The sequence below is a fragment of the Rhopalosiphum padi genome, chromosome 1 (genome assembly GCF_020882245.1).
Source record: "Rhopalosiphum padi isolate XX-2018 chromosome 1, ASM2088224v1, whole genome shotgun sequence".
Lineage (NCBI taxonomy): Eukaryota > Metazoa > Arthropoda > Insecta > Hemiptera > Aphididae > Rhopalosiphum > Rhopalosiphum padi.
The window spans coordinates 50,064,720-50,085,348 of record NC_083597.1 but is presented as its reverse complement, the minus strand read 5'-3'; the positions used below and the strand labels follow the sequence as shown (position 1 = coordinate 50,085,348).

Genomic DNA, 20,629 nt, shown 5'->3' with positions numbered 1-20,629 from the left:
CATGTATATTAAAATGAAGTAACATATCTAGGCTTAAGATAGCTTAAGAAAGGCTATAAACCGCCATGACCTTATGATAAATATTTTTTTTTTACTTTGATAATTATACTACAAACAATTTTATAATGAGCATGTTTAAGGATTTACAATATGTATGATGGGTTGATTGCCATGATAAAGTAATCACTAAGCGGCAAAATTTACTAGCTATAGCCTCTTTCTATGTAGATAGGGTTAGTGTTTTTTCAGGTTACGGCTCCAGTTGCGCTTTAGTCTCCTAGGTGGATTTCCTGGTATGGAGTTTGATCGGAATTTAAAACATGTATTAGTAGGTATGAGACATGAGTGCAACACGGGCACGGAATAGTTTATATGAATATTTGAATTATTTTATATTATTTGATTTTTTTGCTGCTCCGACCAATTGGATACCATATAGGGACATATGTAGAAAAAAGATTTGGTGGTGTTTTTGAAAATCAGTTATTGAAAAATAGAATTTTTTTAAATAAATATACATTTTTTTATGAAAACTAGGAGTGGGTACCTACAATACTTTTTTTTAATATAAACACTGATACAACAAAATTAACATTAAAATTGAATAAGTAGGTAAATAACCATATAAAAACTCAAATATTTCGGGAGGTGTTTGAACATCCAAAACACTCCCCCGTGTACGTACCTGATACTATATAATCAAATTGGCTTAAGGAAGGTTTTGTATAGATGTATAATAGCACTTTTGTATTTAAATTAATTTTTTATTGATTGTCTTCCTATAAGTGTGTAGAATACTCTTCGTCTAGATTTGAGTATGACTATTATGAGTTGTTTTTGTTTAATGTATTCAGCCCAAGTAAACCTTTTGTCTAGTATCAGACCCTCAGACCCAATTGGCATTAGACGAAGATGGAATGAATTTACTGAGTTTTATGTTTTATTTAAAATTGGAAGTGCTATACTTTTGTAGTTTTGTTGAGAGTGAAAGTGATATAGGAAGATTTTCATTTCATTATTTATATTCTCAATTTGGAATACCAGTTAGCTTGCAGATTAATATTATTTTGTAAATGTTAGCTAGCAATGAGTGGATTTTTGTCTGGAGTGGATTTTTGTCTGAAGTGTATATGAGAGCGAAGTCGGCTACTGAAACACGAGGAGTAGTTGCTTGATCGGCATGTGTATATATTAAACTATTTAGGGGAAGAAATGGCTCATTGAGAAACACCGGCTAGAATTGAGGCCAAATTTAAAATTTCAGAGCCAATTTTCGTGACAAAAAACCGGTTTCCAGTATATGGTTTAAAAAAATAAATAGTACAGAGAGGTAGAATGATATTAAGCTTAAAAGGAGACCGGGGTGCCGAACATTGTCTGTTATAGGTTATAAATATATTTGTTTTAAACTTCAAAGTTCAAACTCGTTATAATACATATTATAGAGTACATATACTATAGTTTTTATACATTATACATAATTCATAGTTTAATTAATTATGTATATATAGACACACAGTTCCACAATAGGCATCAGACACTGAGTCATGTTAATAAATTATAATTATGGCTCTTGTAAAATAAATTATTTTGAATAATGTTTTTTTAATTCGACAAAATTGTACATAACGTTAATAAAATTAATTATTCTGCTTACAGTCTATCATAATATAATAGAAATTATAAAAATACAGTTAATGATTTGTAATTATTTGTTAGTATAATATAGGTAATATAGGTAACATACCTACTATATTATGAAAATAAATAAATAAAAAATAAATTCTTATATAGTCTGTGAATGGCTTCAGGCTTGTGTCGCTTGTGGCTTTAGGTATATACGGAAAGAAAACACATCAAAGATACAGTGTCTAATATTTTTAACTCGAAAAAGTACCTATTTAGCTACCTTAAATTGACAATATTGTCAACATTTATAATTTTCCAGACTTTTTCAAGTTTTTTATAACCGTCATAACAAGTTGTATTTCTAAATAAATTTGTAATCAATTTAATCTATAATAAATTACATTTTTTTGATTTAATAAATCTGATTAACTGTTAACTAAATTAATTAATACAAACTTGATTAAATTTAGTAAAAAATTATTTTTAAATATACCTAATATGCATTTTAATAAGAGAACGCTATACTCACTTGTGTTGTCTCCATTTTACAAATGTAAAATATAGCAAAAACTGTTTTGTGCGAGATAAAACCATTCAGGGTGTAGTGATACTTGACTCCAAATTGATATACAATATAGTTTAGAACATCTGTGAAATATCTCAAATATCGTTTTTATATTTTCGATATCACTTATATACGAAATAGTTTTTTTTTGTTTCAAAATAAATAATTGTTGTGTTTTTCAAATTTGAATAACTTTTTTTGTAGTTTTGATATCAAAAAAATAAAAACGATATTTCATTTCCAAAGTTCTCTTTTTTATGTGGTGAAAAACTCGTTTCTTAATTATGACTGTAGCATCTGTAGCCTTCTCGGTTCTTTCTCGCGCAAAACAATTTATGCTATATTTTATATTTGTTAGACTGAGTCCCGAGACAGCACATGCGGGTGTAGTGTCCTTTTAAGAAAATAAGAACTATAGTTTATATTCATGTGGATAATTAATTTTAATTATATGAGTTAATTATTACATAGTAATATTGAAACGAGATTTTGATATATAGTGAAACCTGTTTGAGAATATCCGGTTTCCGTCAAAACCCTATCTACATTTCCCTTTTTCACTGATTCACAAATATATATTTTATTTATATTAAATACATTTTTTTATTGTTGATTTGTTGTTTACCAATAAGGTAACACGTATGAAAAAACAGTTATCAATTATTATTAGAAACTAGTATTTTATTAGTAAAAAGTAAAGTTGATATGACGAAAATATAGATGATATTTAAAAAATGGGTTTGAGCTGTTTATTATTCTATAATACTGGTACGTTACCTCTTACCTCCCACCCACACTGACCATCACTGATTTTGTGGTGGGATAAATGTCCTCCAAATTATACTTCTACAGTAGTATAAACTTAAATGTATAACACTTGCTAACTTATCCATACTCTAATTCTATACTTTGGTGTAGAATATATTAATGTATACTGTATAGATAAATTATATAATGTATAAATATAATTATTAAAATAATCTCAGCGTATGCAGCAATTTTTTAAATTTCCACAAATTTACTAAAATTAATTAATTTAATATAATGCTTTTTATATCCAATATTCAGATATTCCATTTGAAATGTACTTGAAATGGCGTATAGTCATATTATAGATCTTCCAATATGCCATGTTGTACAGGTGTCAGGTGCAGTGCAGTGCGAGTGAGATTATATTAACATCGAGTTTGTTATATTAATAAATTATTAATAATAAATAAAAATCGGCTTATTTTTTTCCAATATTTTTTAAACTATTTTATTTATTTTTAAATTATAAGTACAGCGAAAAATATATTAATTTTACAAATCGTATCATGTTTTAATCCTGAAAACACTTTATAATAAAATAAATAATAATACTTTGATGTGTGGTTTCTGGTATAAAATTTATCAAATTTATCTACTTGGAGAGACAAATTATTGAAATGATCAGTACAATAATAATTGTAAATTATAATTTTAAAATATTTAGAAATAATTGGAAAAAACAAAAAATGTATATTGGGTATATATAAAATAAGATATTACTGTTTTACAGTTATTGGCCATTAGATGGCTTCTTGTAAAAATTAATTAAATCGTGTACACTGTTAAAAAAATTATGGTGTAATGGAGTTAAGTCATATAAATATATCTAATGCAGTAATGTCCGTTATTCAATATCATAGATAATAATTATTATTGTTAGATTGCACGCCGCGCAGCAGCATACGGAGTCGACACCGAATACTGTAATGCTGACACCATGTTAGTTGGTGCGATATGTCAATACATAGTAATATAGTATGATACATACTGATGATACCAAATAAGTAAGGATTGTAAAGTGTAAAGATAAACAGTGGCTATTTTTTCTGATTTTCTGTAATGCAAATTTTACAAAAAAATGTATTTCTTACTTTCAAGGTATGGTTACAGATAGTCATAGACCATAGTACTGTAAAGATGGTGCACATTTTTATTTTTTTGTAGTGCACATTTGCAATTTCGTAATGCACAAAGTATGTCATAGTTCACACAAAATAGACACTGGAGATAATATCATTTTAAATACTACTTACTATAGCCGTTAAAAGTTAAGAGGAAGTAAAACCCGCATGTGTTGTCTCCGTCTTACACACGTGTGACATAGCAAATTTTCATTCACTATTTTCAATATTGTGCTGTTATTTATGATATTAGAGTGAACTGACCTATTATAAAATTTAAAGGTATAAAATAATTATCCAAGGCCGCATGTAGTCTTTTATTAATATTATTATTTAAAAAAAAGTTATAATCATTTTAAAATGATTAAAAGTAGCATTTAAAAGTTTCAAAAAGATCATTACTTAAAAATAATATCATTAAAAAGCTACATGGGGCCTTGGATAATTATTTTACTTTTACATTCTATAATAGGTCAGATCACTCTAATATCAAAACATTCAAAACTAACAGCACAATATTGAAAATGGTGAACGAAAATTTGCTGTCGCACGTGTGTAAGACTGAACTATGCCCTCTTAAGACGTATAACTGTATAAATAAAAAGTATATGATTTGAAATCCTCACATTAAAAAAAAAATGGATTATTTTAATAAAATTATAATTAAAAAAAAATTGGTATCACCGCGGGAGACCACTTAAAATTTAAATGCTATTAAAATGTTTAATTTTAGAAAATATGGTTCCTAAGTGTACATACAAAAATATTAAAAATCAGTTTGATTAAATTTATTATTAATGAAAAAAAAATGGGGGTGAGCGTGCTTGGTGAATTACCCTGTATACTAGCTATTGCTTTAATAATAATAGTTGTGAGATAATTGGATTATAAAAATATATAGTAATATCACATAATACTATATACCTACATTATAATATAACCTACCGGCATTGAGTCGTGACTTCGTGAGAGGTAACAAACTAACAAACACTACACTGACTGCTCACAGGCCACAGCTGATATATAGATATTACACTCACACACACATACACACGGTTGACATAAACTTATATATACATATATATATATTTTTTATTTATGTTTTGTTTTACATTCGCTGTATTGACGGTTTCAAATCATTCCGGTCACCATTTCGTCGTGGCACTTCGCCGAATGCCGTTTATTATGAATATTATTATAATATTTCATTGCTAATTTTGTTATTTAATTTCATTGTTCATTCGCTTTAATATCTATTTTAGGTATCTACGTGTTTTCTAAAAATCTATTATATACCATAATAATATAGGCATACAAATTTTGAGGAACATACTAATGCTTACTATTAACAGTTAACTAAATATTTATAGTGTGTAATATTTTATTTTTATAAATTACTAATTAGCTATCTGGAATTTTCTTATCGCATTCCAAACACCTTATTTTCAAATTATTCGGTTCACGTGTGCTTAGAACTCGCTATTCGCTACTCACTTAATACTTATTCAGTGCTCTTCGGCTTGTCGTTTGTGCAGTTGTATATTTTGTGATTCGTGCGATATCGCTGATATCTGAATCCGATAGTACTATTATCATCATCGTTCACTCTGATACTAATATACTATAGACTGGTTGTAATCTGTAAGTATATAATGTATATAATATATTAATATTTTAAATTATATCGTTTTTAATTTTAAACTCGGTTTGAGATTTCCAAATTTCCAATGTTTCAATTATAATTTATCATAGTATAATACATTTTCATATTCCGAAATTCATCTGTCATAACATCGATGAGTGATTGATTGTTTCTTTTTAAGTCCAACAACCTGATATATTTGACTATATATTACTATAAATCAAGGCTCTCTAGCTGATATAGCCGTGCCATAACTACAGTAGTATACTAATAGTATACCTACTATACCTAGTCTACGGGTAGATTATAGAAAATAAATAACCTTTTGTGATGTGTGTAGAGTTTAATTTACTATTTAGTTCAAATTTAGGTAACATGTTACCAACACTCGAAACGGTGTACTGGCTATGAAGTAACTGCCCGACAAATAACAATGTACATAACGTAATAAACAAAAACGAAAAACACTTTCTATTTCGTTGATCCATGATGAAATGATTATAATATACCTAAAACCTAATACATAATGATAGATTGTATTACATCTATAATCTCAATATCGTATTTGAGAATAGAATGAATGTAAGGTAGTGATTTATTAAAAGTAATAATTAAGGCGATAAAAATAATAATTTTTTTCTACTTCCTGAATAGCTCACCACACTTTCCAGCTAGGTAAAAATATTCTATAAATTATTTACCTACTGATATGCAATCATGTATAATGTAGATATACTACATAGATAGTGACAGTGTTAGCTACAATATGTATTATGTACTTATTTAAAATGGAAATCACTTTTGTTAAATCATATTGTCCTTGTTGTGTTCATAATTTTAAATGCTAATTCTATTATAATTTTATGGATTTTTACAGGTACAGCAACTAAAGACATAATGGCTAACTATGCAGATGTATGTATTCTTTATTTATTTTTTTAAGAAGTATTTTACTGTATTCAATAGTCAAATTAACAGATATATCTCCTTTTTATCTAGGTTGTAGAGAAAGCTAGAACAGCTTTCAATAGTAACCAAACAAAATCGTTACATCTCAGAAAACATCACCTTAGGCAACTTCTCAAACTCTTAAATGAAAATTCTTCAGACTTACAATTAGCCCTAGCTTCTGATTTAAGAAAGGTTATTTGAATTACTGTTAATTAATATTATAAAAATAAAAAAACTTCTCAACTTTGAATTTTATTTGAACAGAGCAAGCAAGAAGCAGTATTGTTTGAAATTGAATATTTAAAAAATGATATTATCAACGCTCTAGGTTCAATAGAATCATGGATGAAAACTGAAAGGGTGTGTAAAATACTAAAATGTACGCGGTAACTATTTTTTTGAGAAATGTTGACATGTATAATATGTTTTGTTTAGCCTGATAAACCATTAATTAATATAATGGACGATGTATTAATACATAAGGATCCATATGGAGTTGTATTGGTAATGGGAGCTTGGAATTACCCATTACAGCTTACTTTGTTACCTGTGATTGGTGCAATAGCTGCTGGGAATAGTGTTGTTATAAAGCCTTCTGAAATAGCTCCAGCTACTGCTAAACTCATTGCTGAACTAGTACCAAAATATCTCAACAGAGTAAAGAACATTATTTCATACTTATTCATTTGTTTTTACATTAATTTTAATATTTTACAGGATGCTTTCCCAGTTATTTTAGGAGGTGTAGAAGAAACAACTCAGTTACTTAAACAAAGATTTGATTATATTTTCTATACAGGATCAACATCTGTAGGGAAAATAGTCAGAGCTGCTGCAAATGAATACTTAACACCTGTCACATTAGAATTAGGTGGTAAAAGGTATTTTAATATTTTGTCTTATTAAATTATATTTATTTTATGAGGGTGTATTGATAATGACTTGTATTTTGTTGTTGTAGCCCCTTATATATTGATGGCACTGTTAATATGGATATTGCTGTTAAGCGTATAATTTGGGGAAAATGTATTAATGCTGGACAAACGTGTATTGCACCAGACTATATTTTATGTACTCGTCAAATTCAAAATACATTTGTAGAGAAAGCTAAGCAACTGTTAAAGGCCTGGTATACTGACGATCCAAAAAATTCTCCAGATTTTTGTAGAATAGTTTCTGAAAAACATTTTGTGTAAATACATTTAAATTATACTTGCTAAAATATTCTTGAAAATATTACATTTTTATTTGGTTTATAGGAGATTATTAGACTTGATGACTAACAGTGGATCAATTGCAGTTGGTGGTAGAAATGATAAAAAAGATCTCTATATTGAACCAACAATATTGACTGATGTGAAACCTACAGATCCTATAATGAAAGAAGAAATTTTCGGTCCTATTTTACCAATTGTAATCGTGGATAATGCCTATGACGCTATAAATTTTATTAACAGCAGGTAAATAACAATAATATTTTTTAAATTTTTAATTCAATATTATTCAATTTTAGAATTTTTAATACAGAATGATTTATAAAAAGTACATACATTTATTAGTTTATTACACTCAAGCATTTTAATATTGAGTCTGATCTTAAATGTCATCAAATCAAACTTAACAATTTCACATTGTAATAATATTTAGGAATAGAAAAATTTATCTCCTTACCTTATATATATTCACTTCTATTCAACTTTTAGATTTTAATAATTGGACACATTATTATCAACAAATATACTACCATTATTTGGAGTTGTTCAAAAAATATATAAAATAAGTTTATATTTTAACTCCATTAATTTCTTTGAATACATTTTCTTGAATTTAACTAAATATTATTTGTTGTTAATCTGATATTTTGTAAGCTTAAAATTAAACCCTACAATTTATTATAAATTTAAAATGTATGTACCCAAAAAGTGATGTTTCAGTTTAAAAAGACATTTATTTAATTAATATTAAATAATCAAATGCAATTTTTAAATTTACAGTTTTATTCTATAATTATAGTGTTAAAATATAAATCAAGTATTTTATCATTTGTTTATAGAAATTATGAATTATTATATTGAATTGTATTTCAATTTAGTATGCATAGTATACTGATGGCAAATTACTTAATATTTAAATATTTAATTTTAATAAATATTTATGTTTTATCCTTCAGGAGTAAACCATTAACGTTATATGTATTCTCTTCCGACCAAGAAATGCAGAATTTATTTATGAGACAAACTTCTAGTGGATCATTTTGTGTAAATGACACCGTTAGTCATTATGCCGGTAATAATCAATAATAGACATTTCAGAAAGTTTCTTTTTTTTTCTTATAACGATTTCTTCTTAAATTGTTCTTTTTATAGTATTGCTTGTGTACATATAATTGTAGTATAATTCTGGTCATCATATATCAAAATAATTTTAATATAATTATTGATGAATTCACAAATTAATCATAATTATTTAATTGTACAATATTAATATAATTAACTACTAAAACTTGTCATTTACACAGTACAATATAATAATATTTTATTTGTATTGTGTGGCGTATGTTACTTTAATTGCAATAAATACCATAGAATATTGATAGTTTGAGAGTATCTTGTCTCAAAACAATATATTGGTTTTTGGAATAATATTTTTGAGGTTCTGATATTAACTAAATTACTTTTATGGTGACGGTTATTACTAAATTTATACAGAAATCATAGTCCATTGGCTTTATACGTATTTACTCAAAGTAAAGCAACCATTGACAACATGTTGGAAAACGTGAAAGCTGGTGGAGTTTGTGTCAATGATACTATAGTACATGTGTCTGGTAAGTAATTTATTTTCCATGTGTGCAGTAGTATGTTTTTTAAAGCTGCTCTTGGCATGAGCAAATATGTATGTGTTATTGAATTTATTAAAAATAATAAATATTGTATTTGTAAAAAATTCATTTTAATAACTATATTATTGTAATTATTTATTTTCATTGATAAAACAGTTGAAGTTGCATTGATTTTCTTTGCTTGTTTCATGTGTGCTATGGCTACACTTCTTAACATTTTCAAAACTGTAAGTTTATGATTTTATAATCAAACATTAAATTGGATGATCTATTTTACCTACAAAAACCTTTTTTGTTCAGTTTCTGGATAGTTATTTAAAATTTAAGAATATATTTCCACAAAATATATGTATTGTTATTTTAACCACTTAACTATTGAATTTAAACAAAGATAGTTAAATATATTTTTTTTTATTAAATTTAATATAGATTTACTTACCCTAAGAAAATTACAGTTTTGGATATGCACTCTATTTAGTTGGGTTGGATATGTAATAGAGGTTAAAATTAATCTAGTTCTGTGAGCTTTAACATTATAAGTCAACTTAAAATAATTTTATGTTTATACTAGATTATATTCTATATCTATAATTTGCTTTTTCTGTTAATAGATTATATGTTAATAATAATAAATTTAATATACTATTTATACTATTCTTTATTTTCAGGTATTGTATTTGGCTTTTCAATCACCATAAAATAATTTAGTTTTAGTTTATATTTAAAAGTGATTAGGTGTTTATTGTGTTTTTGTGACATACGCTTATTCAACAAAATAATGTAATACTCACTTAATTATTAATTACATAAAAACTAACAAGCTTTTTTTAAGTAATAAATAGATATGTTATTTGTGCAAGCAAGTATTCTAGCCTTGTTTAATGTCTAATGGCTTTTAAGTTTTGTAACAACTTTTTTTTTATTGAAATATTTATTTTATTTATACTATGATTGCCTATTCAAAATTATTATTTTCTCATGTTATACTAACCTATTTAAAAAATAATATTTTTAAAATAATAAGTATTAATGTTTTTTTAAAAATTTGTTTAGTTGAAAATCTACCGTTTGGAGGGGTCGGTCTTAGTGGAATGGGAGCCTACCATGGAAAACATACTTTTGATACATTTACACATCGGAAAAGCTGTTTGGTCAAAGATTTCAACATCATTGGAGAATCATTTTCTTCGTTAGTAGCACACAATATTATTGTTATACTTCTTCAATTTTATTAATCTTAACAAATGTTCATAATATAGAGCAAAATATCCACCATACTCTGACAAGAAGTTAAGCATGATATCTTTCTTGATGAAGAAGAAACCAAGCATTAATTTCAAATTTCTGCCATATTTGTTTGTATTTGGTCTTGGGGTTTGTGCAACCTTTGCTTTCAAGTATTTAAATAAGGTACATTTGAGGTCGAATTTTCGCTTTTAATCGAATCATATTACCTAACATTATTTATCACCTTCATAAGAGATGTAACTAAAATAATCAGAGTTAACATATTGCACATTATAAAAAATTCACCTATACATGTTTTTATATTTTCTTTATAACTAATATTTGCCATATTCTATTATGTTTTTTTGTTTACAGATATAATAATAATATTTTTATATTTTAATTACTTTATATCATTTTTTTCAACTATGAAAGTTTATAGTTAATATTGAAATAACTTGTTTTATAAATATTTATTTTTTTTTATATTACTTATTTACCCATTTCTTTTATTTTAAATATTTATTTATTACTTTAGTGTAAATCTTAGCCATACATTACAAAATGTCACATATATTTTAAAGACAAATTATACAGTTTGAAATGATTTACATAATTTCATCTTTTTTTTATTGAGTGTCTTGTACTTTTTATGTACATAGAATTAATTTACCAAGATTTTTAAGGTAATCAGAAAGAAATCCTTCGAAAAACTGTAAAAATAATACATTTTTTTTTCACTGTATTAGTTATTGTAGTAATAAAATAATTGGGCTTTTAAATTGTATCTGTAAATAGTATGAATATTGATTCATGTTGTGCTAGGAACAAACAAAACAAGAATGGTATTATCTGAAGATTAATTAGAACTTTCATAGATGACAGATTCATCAAAAAAAAAGATTGTAGAACAATGGAAACTTGATTGATTGAAAGCAAATCAAATATTCTAAACTATTCAATTTAAAATGTTTGTTAAGTTATTAATTTTTATTTTATTTTTAACACTCCAATATTGTAATGTACAAAATTACAAATCCATGGCATTTTTCAACGAGTTTCTGGGGGAATTTTACTGTGTGCTTTTTTTATCTAATTTTTTTTTTTTCAATAAAAATAACAACTAAACTACATGATTACCGGTTATAGTTGGTTTATGGTCTTTAAATAAAAAAAAAACTGAAAAACCAGAAAGTTATAAAAGAAAAAAACTATTGGAATTCCTTAAAATTGTATTATTTAATTTAATGTAGTGGTTATTTTGAAATGCATCACTTAATCTTATGACATATTAATTATATTTTCTTACTTAAAAATATGATTTAAAAATTGTTAATAGTTTTATTACAAACAATTTTTTTTTATGGATGACACAAGGTATTTTTATTTTATATAATTAAAATATTATGTTAAGTGGTTTGTTAATTAAATATTTTTTAATTTATACATTTTAATATTTTTTAAAGATAATTGTTTTTTATGATCACCTAAATATGATTTTTATTAGTCTAATTGCTTTCTAGTTAAAATAATTTATAGCAAAAATTCATTTTTAGGATAAAAGATGAGTATTTAAAATGAAAAATAACTAATTTAGTTATAACCAACAAACATGATACTTAATTTATATTGTATAAAATATAGTGTATATTTGAATAAATCAAAGACAATATCAATATTCAGATAAATTTATCCGATCTTTCTAGTAACAATTTAGTCTATTCAGTAAAAACCTTATTTAATATTTGCATTTGTCTATACTTCTCATGTCAGGAGGTGTCATAGACTTTTGGTGGGTTTACATAACACTCAAGTTAATAACTATAATAGATTCTTGGAATATGGTGATTATAAATTTATTAGGGTTTACTCACAATACTTTTTAATTTTATCTTTAATGTTTGATGAATCCATTTATTAGCATAAATAACTTCTATTTATGTATTATTAGTTTATATTTATAGGGTTATTACAAATTACAATATCAACTATTAAGAGGAAGTCATAGTTGGTATAAGAAATATGAATTACTTAAAAAAAATCCCTAGTATAAAAATGTATTCAATTTATATACTTATTTAATGATATTTAGAATCCGGATTTAAAATTTAAATGCCTTACAAGCTATCAAAGAATGCTTTAATAATTAACCAAAAATGCTTAAAAAATTTACCCATATTTTTTTGATGGACACACAAGCAAGAAGAAAACTATAATATAAATATCATAATTTTTAACATTTCTTTATCTTAACCAAACAACAAAAATGCAAAAACAAAGTACTAAACTTAGGTATACTCAGGGGTGTCATTTTAGGTTTTTTTTCCGGGTGTACGAGGCATCAAGTAAGCCATTTTGAAATTTCACCAGTCCATATAAAAATAGATATACTACATATCCTGTTACTAATTATTTTCATAAATCTTGGACCGTTGGACCGAATGAATGCATCAACATAAATAGTAAAAATCAAATATAACTAAAAAAAACTGAAATACAATGTAATTTTAATCATATTAATAATCGTGCATTATTTCATCAGTGTGTAGACTAATATAAAAGTAAGGGGTGCAATCGCACACCCTGATCCCCCCCGAATGACGCCCCTGGGTATACGTAGTTATCGCATTATTGCTGTAATCTATATACAATTTCTTTAACATTTTTAACACACAATTAATTTTATTCTTTATTAATTTTTTTATTTTGAAATTAAATTTAGTATGCTGTCTTTTTATTTTTAGTACGGGAATTTTCTTTTCCTAACTACCAAGGAATATATTCTTTATACTAAAGAATAAAATTGAAAAGTTATAGTGACAATCAAGACTTAGTACTAATATAATAAAACTAATCTACAGATATTCTAAAACGAAGCTAAAAACTAATAAAAATAAAATAATTGTTATATCTTGGTGTTTAAATTTCAAATTATAAAAGACTAGCTATGCCTGTGCACTTTGTTGTTGGTAAAACAATGCTTCCTATTATATGTTTCAAATTTTGTTCAATTCATTATTAAATATTCTGTGTAAAAATGTTCAAAACATAAAAAAAATAAAAGTTTTAAGTTAAATTTTGAGTTTTGTTATTTTTAGCACAATAATTTTATTTTGCACATTTTATCACATTAATATTATATTTAATTTAAATTAAAGTTTCTTATTAATTTATTTTATAAAATGCCTATGAAAAAATATTATAACAATATAAAAGAAATTTTATTATTTATAATTAACTTAAAGTACAATATAAACAATATTTTTAGTCTTATTTTCTCTTAACTTCTTCAATTTTTTAAAATGTATTTTATCATTAATTTACATTGTGGGCATCCGGCCCACACTATTCTTTGTTTTTGGTTAGTGTTCTTTTTGCTTGGCTTCTAAGGGTGATAATGTAATGTTAAATATTCTAAAACGTTCCTCAAGAATTCAATTATCAAACGCAAAAGGAATTATTCAAAACAGACTGGTAGTTCCAAAAATTAGAGCGTTTAAACAAAATAAAACAAACTCTTTAGTTTTATTACATTTTAAAGTATAGATTAAAATTATGTAAATGTACCTATTCTCCTCTTTAACTAACTAAATAGTACATAATATTAACCACTTTAAATATCTCAAGTTTCATTTTTCTCAGTACTCTTACTCTTTATTTTATATTATTATAAAGCATTTTGGGTTATTACTAGAATTAGTTACTTAGTCAGCTATGCCTTCAAATTTTATAGTTTGTTTTATCCTATACCAGTATTATTATCAAAAAGAAATTGACTAAATATTGATTGACTTTGGAGCTTGTCAAAAATGATTTTCACTCTATATCACTCCTGTGTCCTTAATATAGAATACTTAATAATGATATTACCTTATTCACAATACATTAAAATATTACTACAATAATAGCTTATTTTCTATACAAGTTTCTTTATTTATTTGATTTATACCTAATTATTGATGTTTGGATATCCATGACTATTTCTTTCTTCTTTGAATATTTCCTAATAAGTTCTACAACATTTCTTTTATTTAATTTTTTTATAAAAGATAGTTATAAGTTATAACCTATAACAAATTTATATAATATATGTATTTAAGCAGTGATATAAATAAATTATTATTCATAATATTTAATTTGTAACAATAACAAAAAAAATTAAGTTCAAATTAATTAAATAATACTCTTAAATAAAAGTGAATGTAATATGCATTTAATAATTTACTTATATTGAGTGAATTTTGTACAATATTTTTAATTTAATAGAGAAAATTGATTAATTTTTCCAGATTGCTGATGAAGAAACGGAATAAAATTAAAATGGGTCAATTATAAATGATTTAATCATGAATCATAATGAATAGCTTTATATTTCTATCACAGTATTGTAAAAAAAGATATTTTGTTATTTTTATTTTTTTTTTCATCATTTCAACAAGAATCAAAATGTACAAGTTTATTAGCTGCCATTAGATATCATTTTATAATCAAATTATTAGTTTCAAAATTGACTAAATAAGCAAATTAAACTTACATTTTATATCATATGTTAACTGTCAATAATTTAAGAAAAAATATGTTAGTTACTAGTAACAACTAAGCGGATAAACTAATATTCCGTGTATATATTTTTAACTAAAGGTGGAGTATTAAGAATAAATTTTTAATTTATTTATTTTTAAAATTATTTCTATTGTTAAGTTTATGTTTTTATTATTATTATTATTTTTTTTATTGAGCTCTTGAAATTGTTAGTTATATCTACTCAAACATCTAATTTTAGTATATTTATTTTACAACAAAAATACAATACAAAATCAACACTAATAGATAAAAATAGTTATTAGTATCCACCTTTTTAATCTTAATACAATATGTAAATGTATGTACAACACAAATTTAGATTGGAAGTATTTTTTAAATAAAAATTATTTTAGCATTTATGTATCATTATTTTTTTTACATAACTTTTAAAATCAAAATAATAAACATAATATACACCACAATAAACCTTGTTTAAATAAATTATTTTAATTTTAAGGAAGTTCATATTTTATTATATTTTCTACTATAAACAGTGTGCAGTCCTTAATAAATTTACAAAATTATAAAATAATTGATAATTCAATACTTAAATGGAATAATATTATAGTTCTGTATGGAGGTAATCAGAATGAAAATCATTTGGTTCGTCTTTGTGGATGAATATGCCTTCTTTTACACGCCAATGAGTCGAAAATGGTCCTGGATTTTTTACAGCAGCAATTTCTTTTTGTCCATTAATTGGTCGACCATATGATAAACTTGAAGCCATTAAGTATCTGAAAATATATTAAATCATTTATAACATTGACTTTATTATTCACTCAAAGATGAAATTTTTTTTTACTGTTTTACAATGATTATGTAACTATTTTACAATTTTAATTGAAAATGTTGTCATAAATTTAAAATTTTCTTTAACTTACGCTCCTGTATCTACATGTTTTAACCGAATATCATCATCTCTTTCCCAATAGTCTCCACTGCAATCTGCATACCAATGGTCACCAGAATCTCCTACTCCGTCATTACCATACGCAGATACTTCTTGATTGCCAGATAAAGGAGAACTGAATAGATGAGAATGAAGGTTCTTTTTGGTAGTTAAATGTGTAAATCTTATAATACTTCCACATTTAATAGGCTCGCTAAAATGTTAAATATAATAAACATTTTTATAACTTTAATAACTATGATTAATAATAGTGTTACCCTCTTTTACAATGTTTTCCCGTCTGTGATTTTATTTCCCAATGTGAATTAATATCTTCAGACAAATCTGTGCCAGTTACAGACTGCTGACCACTGCCTGCACCATATTTAACATCGTGCGAATGCAACCTTACCTTAAGATCGATATTGTACAATTTTGCAACAGTTCCACAAGTCACATATTCCACATTTTTACCTGTTTGTTAGATATGTTTAAAAATTATTAATTTCAGACATTCATGTTGAGTGTCACTTACTTTCTGTCCATGAAACGAGTAATAATGTTGCGCAGCATAATAAATATGCTTTGCTAAAAGATATGTCCAACATATCCCTAATTGTGTAACACAGTTAAAAAGAATATATATATTAGATACCACTATATATAATATATAAATACAGGAAATACAATTAAAATTAAAAATAAACAGTTTAAATACTGTACAATGATGGATTACTCTTTACTGAACACAAAACTCCTAAGTAAACTTGGTTTGTTACTCCGAAACCAAAATGGCATAATCAACGAATTCGAATTAAACACATCACCCAATATATTTTTTTATCTGATACTGTAGTGAATAGTGATATACGACTGATCACTGATACCGGTTGGTGAATTATGATGACAACAGCAGGCTGAAAACCTCAGAATCATGGACACAAAATAGATGAAATAAAAATAAGTACGAAATCTGTACCGTGTCTAAAAACAGTAACCTAACCTAACCGCAAAGTTCATGGTTATTGAACCACATACCTGATAGGGATAATCTATTATCAAGTATATTGTGATAAATGATAATAAAGTATTCCGTGCAATCCATATTTGATATTTCCATAACCCATGTGCTTCTACAATCAACAATACTATAATAAGTTTTAACTACTAAAATGAAAATGTATTTGAACTTTTCAACGACAAGTCGAACCTAACGTTATAGACTAGATAACTAAACATTTAAGCAATGTTTTAAGTGTCTCCATGATAATTTGAAACGAGTTAATTGATTATTAATTATTGTTATATTATTTTATTTCATCGTTAGCTAGACAGTGCCTAGTGACTTCCTTCTATGATAAACTATATTTTTTATATTTTTTTCATTAACGTTTGTTTTACTTGATTATTTGATGTGAAGCGTTCCATATTAGGTTTATGTAGAGATTACATATTATTTTCTACTATTATTGTCACCTATATTAATATGGAACTGACCATTAATACGGGTAGTTTTACCGACTACTTACATATGCACAAGAAATCAAATAAAAATCGTCGTTCAATTACAAAACGCTTGATAGCTAAAAGCAAAAATACATTTTTAGGATTCAACGAATGGTTTGAAAAAGAACATGATTATTGTTTACCAATCAATAAAAGAAATGAAGTAAGTTTAAAATATAAATACTGTTTTAAAAAAATACCTTAAAATAATCAGAGAAATAATTTATTTGTTTTTAAAGTATGATCAGAGGTGTAATACCGCCAAATTGGATGATGAAGATTTTGATGCAATAAATAAATCACTAAAAACAGATTCAATATCATCAGATGTTTCTAAAACAACAAATCTAGAGAAAATAAATGTAAATAATGAGTTATCTAGTTGTAGCTTATATGCTATTGATGTAACAACAGAGTGAGTTTTAATCTAGGGTTTTTTTACAAAATGAGTTGTATGAACAATAATATTTTATTAAAATATTTTTCATTAGATTATTAAAAGATGCATTATTAGAAAATCAAAAAAATCAAATAAATTATGTACAGTCAACAAATATAGCAAAAGATAGTGTTAATTCTTCTAATGATTATGTATCTAATATTTTAAATAATAGCAACCAAAGTGATATTACTGCAAGGTAATTTATATTATTATATTAATAATTAATATTTAACATTTATTTTAACAATTTACTAATGCTGCATTAAAAGGTACTCAAAGTAGAACTATTCTTCTAAGCAATGATAAGTTAGGGAGAAGTAGCAAATCAACAGTTTATGGAGGTGTATCAAAATTATTGCACCAAATTTCTAGAGAAACATTGGATTTAATTTTTGTCTTTTAAATAAAATCTTACTCTGAAGATTTTTCTCTTCTTTTGGTTTGAAACATATTGTATATCAATAAATTTAGATTGCATTAATGAAGTTTTTATTCTAAATAAGATTGAATAATAAAAATATTATACGACCAAGTGATAATAAAAAAGAAAAATTGTGTGTTTCAAGAGAATGTACACCGCCAAAATTATTTTCACCGATGGATATCGACAGTGACATGATTAAATTGTTTCCAACTTTAGATTATTCCACCGAACATAATTTAAACGAGTAATAATGTATTTATTTTTAAATATTTACGAATTATGTACTTATTGTTTTTTCATTTAATTCTTCTAGAAAACGAGAACATGACAAATATAAAGAAGTTAAAATTGAAACGGAAACTACCATTTCAGCTAAAAATACAGAAGAAACTAAAAACGAGAAGATGGTTTTGGTTAATAAATCAGTTATTAATACTGTTTCTCAATCTTTTCAATCAGAAAATATTGTAGAAAGTGATTGTAAAGTTAAATCAAAACTACCTAACAATTTACAAAAATTATCAGCTGGCAATCCGGCTAATGTGATCAACTATCAACTAGCTTCTGAACAATATATAAGTATATTTAATCGATATCAGGTAAATAATCATTTTTAATTATTGTTTAGAGACTAATAATTATTTTTTAATTATTATTGATGTAGAGCAAGTCAGAAGAACAATTCATTGAACATGTTGAAAATCCAGGTCCTTTATTATTAAGAGATCTTCTTTGCGGTTCAAAACCCAAAACTATTATTAGTCCTTACACTCATAGGTAATACATATCAAATTTTACATCTATTACTTAATCCAATTATATTTGTTTTTCAATGTTAAATTGACCAATTGTCATTTTTTACACACTTATTTATAAGTTGATTTAAAATTACAATATTATAAAAACTTTAAGTTTACTTTTATTTTAAAATTTAAAACTAACTAAATTAAATATTAATGGCTTTGTAAATTTGTGTTTTTATACGCTCATAAAATAAAGATGACAGATTTGTGGTGTCTTCTTAAAAAATACAGGCATCATAAATACATTAATTATAATTTCTTAAATAGAATAAACTTAACATATTCTTTATATGTTGGAGAAGATAATATAATTACAAAAAAGTACTATTAATTTTGTATAGGTATTTAAAACCATACATATTCAGAGATTTGGTGACTAAACCGCTATGGTTACAAATGTTAAATGAATTAAAAGAACACTTTAGACAGAAAAATGGATTGCCTAAAATTACAGAAATCCAATCAATCGACTACAGTTATGTCCGTGCAAAACACATAAATTCAATAAATGCATTGGCAAGACAATTTTTCTGGCCTGGAATTGATTGTAAGCAATTATAATTGATTTTATGATAAAATAATTTGTAATTTTTAAATTTAAAAATGTTGTTATTTTTTTTTAGTAACTGAAAGTCTATTGTACCCAGACTTTAGTGTCATTGCTTTATACAAAAACTTGATAGTTGGTTTTGGTTTCATGGTTCCAGATATAAGCACAAATGAAAATTATATAACATTTTTGTTCACTCGTCCTCATTGGACTAATTTTGGTATTGCTAAATTTATGATATACCATTTAATTCAGGTATTATATTAAAAATAAATGAACAAAATATGATTATATACTATATTTAAACTTATTTACATTTTAGACTTGCATGACCAGAGATATAACATTACATGTCTCCGTTAATAATCCAGCAATGATACTATATCAAAAGTTTGGATTCAAAATTGAAGAATTTGTTCAAAATTTTTATGAAAATTATATTCCTGCAAATTCAGAAATGTCTAAGCATGCTTTTTTTATCCGTTTACGCAGTACCTTAAAAACCAAAGTAAACTAATTCAAAAATAAATTTAATTATGATTCTCAGATAAATTTTGTTAACATTTATGAAATATTTTTTGAATGTGTAATTTATATTTCTATACAATATACCACAAGTATTTCATTGTTTTTTTTTTTAA

The 20,629-nt window shown here is 25.1% G+C and overlaps 3 protein-coding genes across 10 annotated transcripts in view; 2 read left to right on the top strand and 1 right to left on the bottom strand.

Moving 5' to 3' along the window:
• LOC132932031 (aldehyde dehydrogenase, dimeric NADP-preferring) overlaps positions 1 to 15,730 on the top strand; it is a 28,091-nt gene extending 12,361 nt beyond the window's left edge. For 5 of the 8 annotated variants that reach the window (XM_060998210.1, XM_060998211.1, XM_060998214.1 and 2 more), the window contains 10 exons: positions 6,645 to 6,682; positions 6,767 to 6,910; positions 6,983 to 7,078; positions 7,154 to 7,375; positions 7,436 to 7,599; positions 7,680 to 7,910; positions 7,978 to 8,178; positions 9,427 to 9,545; positions 10,614 to 10,749; positions 10,820 to 11,403. In XM_060998210.1, the coding sequence (XP_060854193.1) occupies positions 6,645 to 6,682; positions 6,767 to 6,910; positions 6,983 to 7,078; positions 7,154 to 7,375; positions 7,436 to 7,599; positions 7,680 to 7,910; positions 7,978 to 8,178; positions 9,427 to 9,545; positions 10,614 to 10,749; positions 10,820 to 11,000 (1,532 nt within the window). In that variant the 3' untranslated portion in view covers positions 11,001 to 11,403. Of the gene's footprint in view, positions 1 to 5,124; positions 5,767 to 6,644; positions 6,683 to 6,766; positions 6,911 to 6,982; positions 7,079 to 7,153; positions 7,376 to 7,435; positions 7,600 to 7,679; positions 7,911 to 7,977; positions 8,179 to 8,888; positions 9,005 to 9,426; positions 9,546 to 10,613; positions 10,750 to 10,819; positions 11,404 to 15,076 lie in introns of those variants that run through there. The other 3 variants (XM_060998213.1, XM_060998217.1, XM_060998212.1) reach the window with 3 other exon arrangements.
• A 63-nt stretch (positions 15,731 to 15,793) lies between these two features.
• LOC132932033 (stromal cell-derived factor 2) lies at positions 15,794 to 17,155 on the bottom strand. Its single transcript, XM_060998219.1, has 4 exons — positions 16,799 to 17,155; positions 16,542 to 16,737; positions 16,256 to 16,477; positions 15,794 to 16,108 (listed from the first exon to the last, which is right to left on the bottom strand). Exons 1-4 carry the CDS (start codon positions 16,869 to 16,871, stop codon positions 15,934 to 15,936), a joined length of 666 nt encoding a protein of 221 aa, XP_060854202.1. The 5' UTR covers positions 16,872 to 17,155; the 3' UTR covers positions 15,794 to 15,933.
• A 215-nt stretch (positions 17,156 to 17,370) lies between these two features.
• On the top strand, positions 17,371 to 20,629 carry LOC132932032 (uncharacterized). The gene is made up of 9 exons (XM_060998218.1): positions 17,371 to 17,932; positions 18,009 to 18,184; positions 18,261 to 18,407; positions 18,778 to 18,879; positions 18,949 to 19,234; positions 19,300 to 19,412; positions 19,780 to 19,985; positions 20,062 to 20,243; positions 20,311 to 20,629. The coding sequence occupies exons 1-9, from the start codon at positions 17,750 to 17,752 to the stop codon at positions 20,503 to 20,505; spliced, it is 1,590 nt and encodes a 529-aa protein (XP_060854201.1). The 5' UTR covers positions 17,371 to 17,749; the 3' UTR covers positions 20,506 to 20,629.

What these genes read in the sequence shown, in the direction of transcription:
- LOC132932032 (XM_060998218.1), top strand. Translation starts at nt 17,750, where the DNA reads ATGGAACTGACCATTAATACGGGTAGTTTTACCGACTACTTACATATG. An exon ending in GCTATTGATGTAACAACAGA is followed by an intron (nt 18,185 to 18,260) that starts GTGAGTTTTAAT and finishes ATTTTTCATTAG; the next exon opens with ATTATTAAAAGATGCATTAT. An exon ending in CAAAGTGATATTACTGCAAG is followed by an intron (nt 18,408 to 18,777) that starts GTAATTTATATT and finishes GTGTGTTTCAAG; the next exon opens with AGAATGTACACCGCCAAAAT.
- LOC132932033 (XM_060998219.1), bottom strand. Translation starts at nt 16,871, where the DNA reads ATGTTGGACATATCTTTTAGCAAAGCATATTTATTATGCTGCGCAACA. An exon ending in ACTCGTTTCATGGACAGAAA is followed by an intron (nt 16,738 to 16,798) that starts GTAAGTGACACT and finishes TCTAACAAACAG; the next exon opens with GTAAAAATGTGGAATATGTG. An exon ending in GGAAAACATTGTAAAAGAGG is followed by an intron (nt 16,478 to 16,541) that starts GTAACACTATTA and finishes TTAACATTTTAG; the next exon opens with CGAGCCTATTAAATGTGGAA.